At 35.2% G+C, this 12,033-nt stretch overlaps 2 protein-coding genes across 2 annotated transcripts in view; one reads left to right on the top strand and one right to left on the bottom strand.

Moving 5' to 3' along the window:
• Nucleotides 1-12,033, top strand: part of LOC117683048 (battenin) — a 108,401-nt gene that overhangs the window by 14,340 nt on the left and 82,028 nt on the right. The gene's annotated exons all lie outside the window — the stretch shown is intronic.
• LOC136274754 (E3 ubiquitin-protein ligase TRIM71-like) lies at nt 1,512-4,160 on the bottom strand. The gene is made up of 2 exons (XM_066082342.1): nt 4,081-4,160; nt 1,512-3,538 (listed from the first exon to the last, which is right to left on the bottom strand). The coding sequence occupies exon 2, from the start codon at nt 3,536-3,538 to the stop codon at nt 1,808-1,810; it is 1,731 nt and encodes a 576-aa protein (XP_065938414.1). The 5' UTR covers nt 4,081-4,160; the 3' UTR covers nt 1,512-1,807.

Genomic DNA, 12,033 nt, shown 5'->3' with positions numbered 1-12,033 from the left:
CCCTGAGATATCCTGTTTTCACCAAAAAAAAAATGTTTTAATTTCTGAATAAATACCAACATGCTTTCAAACTTTGAACTGGGTACGCTAAGCATAACATATCGGCCCTGTCGAAATGTGAAAAATCAAACACATGATATCTTTAATATGTTCGCCGGAATAATTCATGTAGGACACCCCCTGTATGAAAATAACTTCCGTTTGCTAAAATTCACGTGCGTTTGGTAATTGTAAACTCCGAAACCGGACAATGTATACGGATTTTGTAAAATATATAGATTTTTGTAATGTTTGATCTGAAATTTCTACAAGGCCGCATTCGAGTACATACACCAAAATGTCAGAATAGCACAATTTTAGACTGCTTATTAACATGAAAACGGAAAAAATTATGTGCAAGACTGCGGCCACTTTCGTTTTTTCATTTTTTCTATTTTCAAGATGAACAAAAAATGGATGTTTTCATTGGTCAGCTAAGACGTAAGATGAGTTTCTTGATTATGACCATGCCTAATACTTAAATGTAAAAATCGACTTATGTTGATATTAGACTTAAATTAAAGAAAAATAAAACGGTTCCATGGAGAAATCGGAGTATTTTAATTAGTTTATTAGTCCTTAGACACAGTGTATTTGAATTACTAAAAATTACATACCGTGAATTGCAGATAAAATGGTCAACGTTGTTTTTCTCTTTAATCTTTAATATTTGAATCCAATTTTTTTAAAGTGTATGAACAATTGGCAACTGATGAAAAAAAAACCGCCGAATCCAAAAACTCAGGAAAATGAGTGTCAAGGAACAGCATTTACCTTGTGTACACCTTTGTATACATCGCCAGTGGCACCACGCCCGATACATTCGTCTGTTTTATACACATAATTCTTAGTGGCACGATATGTGCTCATTTTCAACACAATATCGCCACCTACTTCGGAACGCGTAAATTGTAGCGATTATTGTAAAAATAATTACATCATCCGCCGACGCAAATGACAAGCTTAAGGGGGCGTTAAGAAAAAAAAACTTGGGATTTTTTCATGATATTGAATTATCATATAGAATATTACAACTCTCCCTCTCCCTCTCCCTCTTTACCTCTCTCTCTCTCTCTCTCTCTCTCTCTCTCTCTCTCTCTCTCTCTCTCTCTCTCTCTTAATGTTTAAGTTCTATGGTGCTCGGAACTTCCTGCAGTAAACTTTTACAGTGTAATAATAATAATTTCATTCCCACTTAGTCAAGAATACTTGTGATACAAGAGATTTCCGATATTATTCAGATCAATATATGATTTCTTTTTATCGACAAGTTTTAAAATTGGCACCTTCTTATTTCCAACACGGATTTATAGAAAAAAAATTGGGTTTTAACAATTGACAAGAATTAAAATTTTTAAAAGCAGTGTGAAGGGGGTACATCTATTAACATACGATTTAAATATTTGATAGATCTCTATTTAAAGATTCTGAATGTAGCAAATCTATGCTGATCAAATAGATGTGAATGTGTGTTTTAAAAAAAGTTAATGTATTTTAATAAACCTATTGCACCAATTAAAATAACAATACCATAAACTACTAACTAAAAACGAAGAGTGTTAATACCTGTAAATTTAATAGTTAACTCTTCAGCAATGAAATTATTCTATATATTTTCGAATTAACATACACAGGTTTACATGGATGATATGTACTCCAACGTACACTGTAGATACAAGTCCTTGTACACTATCACAGAGCTGTTGTTACATTGTCTCATAACATACACACGGTACATAAATGTAATTATTGTATGGATATGTATTGATCACTGTAGATACTTGTACACTGATACTTTGTTGGTGTAACGTTGTCCCACCCAGAGATTGTTCTCATCATCCACATACACACCACGGGGACACTTTACTTCTTGTTGTGGTGTGAGTAGTAGAGACAAGAACTGACCGTCCTGATCAAGGAGATGAACTGTGTCACTGTTAATATCACACACCAGGATGTGACCGAGTACATCAGTGCATATTCCAAAGGGACAAAACCATGACCTCTGACCTGTGTAGGAGAACCTGTGTTGTCCTGATTTATCCACCACCACTACAGCATATTTGGTATAGTCTGATACACAGACATCACCGTTGATGTTTTCTGTGATGTAGTGTGGATAGTTATACAGTGTCTGTCCTTTGTTGTCTCTCTGTATGTTCTGTATTTCTGTCCCTGTCTTGTTGTACCTGGTGACTTTAGAGGGCTCTCCATCCTTTATCATCCCCACCAGTATGTCCCCGTTGGTGTGGAAGGAGTGTATACTGAGTGGTACCCAGTCTCTTATTTTAATAAATTCACTGCTTGTATTATCCAGTGTTATCCTATTGATGACTTTGTTGTTTGTGTCTGTATAGATCAGATCCCCGTCCTGTGTGACTGTGTGGTAGCCTTCAGATCCACCATTGGTTTGTATCTTATGTAGCTGATTCCCCTGTAGATCTGTTTGGACAAGACTACTACCATCACTGCCCCAGAGTCTGCCTGATTTACCCAGTGATATATGATATACACTGTCAACACCTGGTACTGTGTACTCCCTGACCTTGGTGACAGAGGAAGACAGAGACAGTGTCTGTTTCACGTCAGATTTTTCTCTTCGTTGTTTTCTCTGTTTCCCTGTAGGTTTCAACTGTGTAGAGACAGTCTCCATTGGTTTTATTTTTCTGTTTTCTGGTTTAGTGTTGGGAATAGTTATTCTACCCAGTAGTTTCGCGACATCTTCCTTGCTGTGTTGACCAGCAGTAAATACGGGTAAGACTGGTTTGGATGTCTCAGGTATAGGTCTTATGATAAAATTGTCTGACTTGAGAGCAAATGTTAATTGTTCTATGTTTGAAGGGGATAGGTAACCATAAAATGTTTTGATTAAATCATTGAGATAGTTGATATAATCATCAATGTTTTGGCTTTGGCTGTATAATGTTTCTAATAATGACTGTTCTATTTTGTTGACTTGTTCTATATTATCTGATGTGACTGTGTTTATCAGCTTTTTCACAGCCTCAGCTTCAGCCTTCATGGATGTTCTTAAACCTTCCATGATCTTCTTTATTTCTTTGACATCACCAGCAATATCTTTTTTCAAATCTTGAGAAATTGGTTCGAAATAATTTCTAATTTTGGCAATTTCTTCTTGACATAGCGAAACCTTTTCATCAAAGACCATTTCTAGATCGGTAAACACATGACCGCGATGTTCTTTTGTGGTTGTACATTTGTAACAAAGTGGTATTTGACATTCCTCGCAGAGAATAACCATTTCTTTTGTGGGGTGGATATTGCATTTCTCTACAGGAAGTTGTCGTTTGCGTTGTTTATAAGGGACCACTTCATGGTTCTTGGTTTTCTCATTTTTCTGATGTTCATCTCGGCATTGTTCACACATTGGTAGGTGACAGTCATTGCAGTAAAACTGGCAGTTATTCTTACAGTCTTCAGTGCCACAAACCAAGTAATGCTGGGCGTCGGGTGGGATTTGTGATTCAGATAATGCCATCTGAAATTAGGAAAGTGCAATCAATTAAAAGGAAGTTAAGGCATTTATTTATTCATTCATTACCAACTTTTCTTTTCTGGCTAGGTACATGTATATATATATCTGGTGCTGAACAGCAATTTAATATATTTTATTTATAGCAAGGCACTTAATCATGCGTGGATCCAGAGGTTTTTTCTCTAGGGAAACTTCTCCTGCAATTGTGTTGCGTTTGACGGTTGCACGGTTAGTTTCTGACACAGGTCATTTGGTTTATAGTATACAATTATGTATTAATTAAATATACAATTAATTAAAAGTATACAATTTTTGTAAAAACAACAACAAAAAATGGGCGAATATATGGGTCAATGAGGGCTAGTTCGAGAAAATGCATGTCCCTATGTTTGAAAAAGGCCGCTACTTTCGGTTCAGTAAATATTGTCCATTGTTGATCAAATTAATAATCGTAAACGAAATCCAATATTTAGTCAAGCGAATGTATGTATACATATGTCAACGTTTTAACATCATTAGACATCAATAAACTTGTTGTAACTTACCGTGCATATCAATGTGACCTTTAAGTTATTTCAGCCATAATCGGGTGGATGACGCCCTGATCATGAGATTGGAATGAGAGAATACGAGACTTGTGTAATTTACTTCCTGGTTGTATGACCTCTTACCTTGAATAAATAGTCATTTATTTGCATGAAAGGGACCCAGTGTCATTGTGATACGCGTGCTATAGATGTGTGTAAACAAAAGTGTAAATGTATGTGATGCAAGATTTAACAGTAAACGCACGTAGCATCGGGGGGGGGGGGGGGGGGGGGGGGGCTTTTTTTGCGTCGGAAAGATTTTTCCTTAACGTTCATACAAAAAAATTAATTAACAAGGAGTTTGCACCCCACTTTTCCTTTCCCGTGACTATGTAAAAATTAGATTAAAAAATAAGGAATAAGTGAAAAGGAAGTTAATAGTATACCTTCACCTTCTATCACTTGAAAAACTCTATGAAAAATCATGACACCGATTTCTTGTTGATGGAAGTTTGATAGACTTTTTAGAAATATATATAATCAAAGCACTGACTATACACTTTATTTAAAATAATGTTTTTTATGGATTAAACACGCGTTCAGTGCTTGTACATGTAAGTAGAGCGTTATATTTACATAGGTTCAATAGTATTATGCCTGCATGCGCGGATCTAGTATGTCGGCAGCCTCAAATACCTTCCGGACCCCCCCCCCCCCCCCCCCCCCACCGCACCTCCTTCCCAACTCGTTTTAAAAAATATTCTGGATCCTCGCATGTGCCTGTATTCTAAATCTTATTGAATATTAAAAATAAAGATACAATACATCAAATGAACACAATAAATCAAAAGCTTTTATTGGCGATATTTATCGTTTGACAAGTGTCGCTCAGGGCATCGCCAAAGATGACGAATCATCATCAAAGTGGAGGGCGAACAGTTCCAGTAAATCAGGACAAGAAAATTACCGTCCCCTGAATAGTAAAAAAAAAAATTTTGTGAAAATTTGACTCAATTTTGATGATACCATTCTTGTTCTAGAATTTGACCATAATAATTTTTTGTTGACCTGAATGTCTGAATCGTCTGGATTTTGACTACTTGCTCATAGATGAATGACACATTAGCCTTCAATTTAACGTTTCACATTAGAGATGCCCATTCTTTTATTATAAAGATATTTACTTGATAGATTAAAACTTGCAAACATTGTCAAATTTATCGTTTTAAATTGATAAGATTTTAACATTCATTAACGCTTGCAAACGTATATGTATTTGGGAGGTTTATCATGAAAAATTACAACTGAAAAGTAAGCCTGGCATTGTTTAGACAGTTATTATTGTTAAGGTTTGATTGGTCTGCATGTAGATTTCATTACAGTGTTTATGAGAGAGAGAGAGAGAGAGAGAGAGAGAGAGAGAGAGAGAGAGAGAGAGAGATGTTAAATAATAACTGGAATTGTATTTCCATTTACAAATTTTATGTTATATTCTGAATGTTTTTAGAAGATGGTGTGTCATCTGAGGAAGTAGTTCACAGAGAGACACCTGTGTGCAATAAACAGTCTGGATGAGGCTAAAGAGGGACAACTCCGCTTGTCCTTAAAATGCTGAGATGAATTATTTCTGCTGGAGATTTACTTTTCCCTGTTTGTACAACAGAGTGAATGACTGGCTAGCTGTAAACATAGTCAATATGGAAGCTGGCTAAGATAACGCTAAATCTGTAGCAGAAATAGTTATTCTTTTATTTTTTTCCAGATTTCTATCAAAGAGACAGATATATTTATATTCTATGTACATGCTTGTTCAAATTATTCATTCATACAAAGGTAGATCAAATCTGTAATGGCACACAGAGATATAGTTTGATGAATAAAGGGAGGTAGGGCTTGAAATTTAAAGGTTAGTGAAGCATTTGTCATTTCTTTAAGGGTTGATCGAATATTGAATGCGTTGGACGAGAAGTGGAAGATCAAAAATCCACAAGCACCTAGATCCACCAACTATTCATTATCTGTTAAAAATCAATTTAAATTGTCTCAGGAAATTTTACTCTGGGATCACACAGACTGTGCTGGTGGTTTAAATTTGTATAAAAAAGTTGCCAAGAATGCTTAACACATTACACATTTTTAGATAAAAGCTTAATTAGAAATTGTTAGTAGGAAAACGCCATGAACTTATTATTGTTGACTGCTCTGACACTCATATTTTTTATTTTCTTATTGAAATGTTGATATGCTTTTAGTTATAACAAGAGAAGATTTTCTTACCTTATACAGTCATGTATTTCTCTCTTTCTACACATCAATCTGTGTCAAAAAGAATTTACATGCATGAATACTACACGTCAGTCATCTAAAATCTTCCTTTAATTTTCTATTTACATTGTTAATATATACTGTATATTATTTAACATATGTGTATGAAAATTATAAACATTGCATACAATAATTTGTGTCAACATTTTATTGTTTTTTTTCTGGATATTGTACGTTGTACAGTTCTAAGTGCCTATGATAAGTCAGATTAAGTCAGATTAAAACTAGTAAGAGATACATGGTATCTGACTTTGATGTCTATTTCACTTAATGAATGAAACAATAAAATATACCAAACACAATTATTGAGTTTTCAGTTCAAACGTTTTCAGGACCCTTAGATTAAGGATCGAAGACTTGTAATTTAATTGATGTCCTAAATTTTTCAATATTAATGTCTAATTAAAATTTTGATAAGCTAAGGTTGAGTGGTTTCATGTTGTCATTTTATTAAATTGTTTCTAACACACCCATCCCCCCACCCCCACCCCCACCCCACCCCCCCCCCCCCCCCCGATCCCCAAAAAAGTAGTGACAGTTAGCAGAAATATTTGATTGAAATTAGACACAAATGCATGAACATACAATAATGTATTATACTACCTCATAACCCATGAGCGGATCTAAACTAGAAAGGTTGGGGGGGGGGTGTTCGGCAGGGTTTGTGTTTGTCTTGACCCCCCCCCCCACTCACACACCAAAATATATGTCTCACTCCCCCTTCCTTTGGAAACAAAAGTATACCTCGAATTCTCCCTCCCCCATTGGAAACTATTCTGGATCTGTGCATATTATCCACTTTGTGTATTTGGTTTTAAGAAATTAGACAAAAGAATCTGTGGGATCCGGTGTTTTTATTATGATGTCATTAAAATCAATGCAGCTTTTGACTGTTTTTTTTTTACAGACTGCACGAAGTAAGATATATTAGAGCGTAATTTGTATTTCATTGACTGATTTTATTAATGCTCTGCGTTAGGGTCATGCATGGATTAAGTTGGGTGTGGGGACATTTCCTCCTCCCCATATAAATTCAGATATTAAAATATTTCAAAATTGCCGAGACTTGACACCCCCTCCTACAACCACCCCCCCCCCACCCCCGCGTTGACTATATCCTAGATCCTTGCATGATAAAGCTAATGCAATCAATGCCATAGTCCGATCGACACGGTTATTTTAGATTTCAAAATAGGGATTGTGAAAATTGAAATATAATATTATACATTCTGGAGTTCTGAATAGATATTTTTTAAAATCAAAATTTAAAAAAATACTTAATATATATTTAGTTCTATCTGTATCTAGATAGAGAGAGGAATCCGTGCCCACCCACCACCTTCACGAAATTTCAAACACAGGGGCGTCGGAAATCGGAATGTATTTCATATTGGGGCGCCGAATTTGATGGATAAAGGAGAAGGGGGGGGGGGGTCAACTGGATCTGGATGAAAATATTCTACGATATTTCCAATTATTGTTATACATATGTCTTAAAATTATGATAATGTCATTTTTTTATGGCTCTATATAAGAAACAAAGCAATTGTGTTTACAGAGGCATATTCCATGTCCACTGAGGCTCAGCTCGTGCCTACAGAGGCACAGCACGTGTCCAGAGGAGGGGCACATATCATGACCACAGGCGCACATTATGCACTCACAGAAGAGGGACAATTGCGCCCACAGAGGCTGAGCACATGCCCACAGGTGCCCACGGCCTGTTCCAAGAGATTAAAACCGAGTCCCTAGGGACACAGAACATGCCCCCGAAAATCGATACAGAGGAACCCGGATTTATACAAACAAATGCAACATGGGAACGTTTCGAGAAATATTCCGAACCCAAGGTTAATATTTGGCTGAATTTGTGATTATTAATTGTATTGTTCATTATTATTTCTTTATTCCTCTATTAACTTAAATTCATGTTATATATTTCAACATACCAGTGATTTGGAGATACCGGGTCCCTCGTTTACACCGACCATATGCATGATTTATTGTTATCAGATCCAAAAATAATTTTGTTAACTTACATTGAAAAATAAAATACAATTTTACAAATATACAGGCTGTTGATTTTAGGGCATTATGCTGGGCTTTGTAAAATCTTTAATTATGCAATGAGAGAGAGAGAGAAGAAAGGAGAGAAAGTTAGACTAATTTGGAAAAGTGCCCCTGTTTTTCATTTAGATGAACAAATGGTCAATGATATCGACGAAGTTAGACCATGATAATGACAACAGTGATGACGACGACGAAGAGCTGGACCAGGCAGTATGGTCATAACTAATTGTTATCAGATTTATCAGATCATTTATATTTTCATCATGGTATTGATTCAATATTTCGATTTTGTAAACATTCTCAGCAATCTATACTTGTTTTGAATATCAAAACAAATTGAAACATTTTATAATTTATAGTCACGTGGTTTACAGGCTCTGTCCAGACTTTGTGCCGTGTCGGGGGAGATAATTCTTTGAGAAGAGGTACTGAATAAAAACTTGTGCACCTTTTGTTGAAATATACAAGTTACAGATTAATCCAGTTGATTTAATATTATATATCCATATATTTCTATATACATGTATGCACATTCTCTCTTTAGGCACGCGGGCATTGTCAGAGCTGACCATCAGAACAGTTCTGGCTGAGGAGCGAATGATGCTAGAGGTAATTATACTTGTATGCATATATTAACCGATATATTCCTGAATTAATCGTTTCTTGTAAATTTCGAATTTACCAGTTGGGAGTAAATTCAAAATTAACAAGATGTTAATTTTGTGTTTCCTGCCTCCCGGTAAATTAAAAATATGCAACGTGACATAAATACTTACATGTAACAAATCGATAAATGTGTACTTAATCATATGAACCTTTTTGTTGAAGGATAATTGTTCATATAAACATTTATATCTGTTTTAAGGCCAGAAGGTTGTCCAAGATGGTGACACAGTCTGCCCACTCAGCGGCCGTTGTTACTCCACTAAGGTCCTTAAAGAAGGTGAGAAGGAAATTAAGCTAAACACAGGAATAAATATTCTAATATTCAAATATAAATTAAAGGTTCTACATGTAAAGATCTATAGTTTAAGCTAAAACACGTACAAAAGTATTTTACTTTTATCCACATGCTATAAGCTATAGTTTTGTTGCAGGTCTGTAGTTTCCCGATCTTAAATAAAAAAATTCGGATGGAGGATCAGGTCGTCCATCCGAATTTTTCAGACCGGGATCCACAGACCTGCAGTTATCTAAAAACTGTTGTGAAATAATTTGCCAAAAGTTCATTGATATGTACAGGTATATTAGATGGCCGCATATATTAATGAATCAGATGCTAAAACCATGTGCAAGAAACGCGAATAAATAGCTTGAAACTTATAATCATATAACCATGCGTACACGTGCATTGTAATGAGTTGATACGTATAGAATCGATAAGTCACTAATATAATGAACGCATAATTTATGTTACATTTTTAGCTTCTTAAAAACCGATCTGCTGAAGATAAATTCTTAACAGCTACACGTAGTATAACATTTTCCCTAACCCTAACCGTTTCCGTTTCCTGTTTACGCCAAACATCTTCAGGCGACTTCTACCTTGCTGTTTTGGGTGCTGCAGGAGGAGAATTAAAACTTTTAATTAATCATAAATAAAACACCTTTAACAATATTCATTCTTTCATTTTGATCCTTGTTACTTGCTGGTAAAAAAATGCCATGATCCCAAATCAGACATTCATTTTGATTTTGAGGGAAATTTTTAATCTTAAGAATTGCAGCATAATTTCAATTTAGATTCATAATTTCAAGTTTCATCAAAACTATGTTTCTTGGCCGCTCACTGGTGGTTGAGGGGGTGCATGTGTATTTCTGTAGATTTTGTATCATTTGGCTTTAGGCTTTCATAAATCTACATGTACATGTTTATTCTAATTCAATTTACATTTCACCTACAAAGGTTAGACAGTTAAAAAAAAATAAGACCGCGGAACATTAACTGGCAAGAAATATACAGCTGATGTCGATTTCACCTGTTACAGTCAAAACATTTGAAATGGGCGAGGCATATTGACGCGGGCGTCTGAGAAAACGTTGGGTTGAAAATGTAGCATTTCAATAAACCTCACCGTTAATTGTACTTATCTATTGCATGCTTTAAATGTACCAGAAATCCAGGAGATTTAAATCTAATTTTAGCTCTATAACCAGGAAGTAAATTTAACAAGTCTCGTATTCTCTCGCTCCCTGGGTGTTACATATGGTCAGTATAAACAGGGCAAGGTTCTTAGATATCGTCAGTATAGAGAAGACAAGGTTCTTCGGTACGGCAAGTATAGAGTAGACAAGCTAGGTTCTTAGATATGGTCAATAAAAAATTATCATTCTTAGATATGGTTAGTATTGAAAAGACAAGGTTCTTAGACATGGCCAGTAAAGACAAGACGAGGTTCTTAGATATAGCTTATATAAAGTATATAGGATTCTTAATTCAATATGGCCAAAAAGTAGTGTTGCAAATTCCGGTACATTGAGACAACATTATATATACATGTATTGAACTGTATAAAAAAATCCATGCTTTTAAAATAAATTAAGGAATCATTGTTTTCTAATCATTTAATAATCTATGAATTTGATTATCAAGCGTGCAAGGCGACCTATAGTGAAGTTAAGAAAGGAAAATCATTAGCCAATGAGGACTCGCTTAACTATGGAGGCGTAGTAGGCAACCAATCAGATCGAGGTTCTTATCAAGGTTCTTAAATCCAATAATACGTTACTATTATACCTATGTACAGAACACATGTGGTATGCAGACTGGTCCTCTGTTTCTATCGGACGAAACAGACATCGTGCATATCATACCGGCATTGCAAGTCGAAGGTGGTAATTTAATTAGAACAATTTTGTCTGAAATTGTGAGCAAACTAACTATCTAATATACCTCATGACGGTACAACATTTTACATATTCCTAACCGTAATCTAGATGAATAAGTCAACAAGGGCTTGTCCTTATTATTGAACCGAACGTAGTGACCATTTTTAGAGACATGATATAGTTATCCAGCTTTAATATTCCATTCCTTTTGCATTTTTAAAGATATGTGTCATTCTATAACAGTTTCTGGTGAAAGAAAAGTAACAAACTAGTTTACAAACTAGACTTTGACCCTTGCGTGCACGGGTTGACATTACATATCGGACATATACGAAATAGATACATCGACACACCATATTGTTGACATTTACATGACAAAGCTATAAGCCTAAAATAATGCTATGAAGTTCACTACACTTTTATTTGTTAGAATAATCTTACTGTGTCTCGTCTCGTGAATCTGGCCCTTACAACAGTTAGATTGCCTCCCATATATCCTTAATGTAGCAGAAAATTGCAAAATCGCTCCTAAACGATTTTTGAAAAAAATTAATGAAGTTGCATTGAAAAAAAACAGTCAAATTAATCGTAATAAACCTTTTTGAGACTGTAATTACCTTTCAAAATTTAAACTATATAATGGAAAAACTCAACACTTTTTCATTAAACGTACAGTCATGAATTTTCTTTGCTACAGAGACAATATACGGAACGCATGCTATCGTAAAACCGGGTCCGTAGGAAATT

This window comes from Magallana gigas, chromosome 4 (genome assembly GCF_963853765.1).
Source record: "Magallana gigas chromosome 4, xbMagGiga1.1, whole genome shotgun sequence".
NCBI lineage: Eukaryota > Metazoa > Mollusca > Bivalvia > Ostreida > Ostreidae > Magallana > Magallana gigas.
Note: the sequence above shows the minus strand (reverse complement) of the source record. Positions and strands in the feature narration are given on the sequence as shown.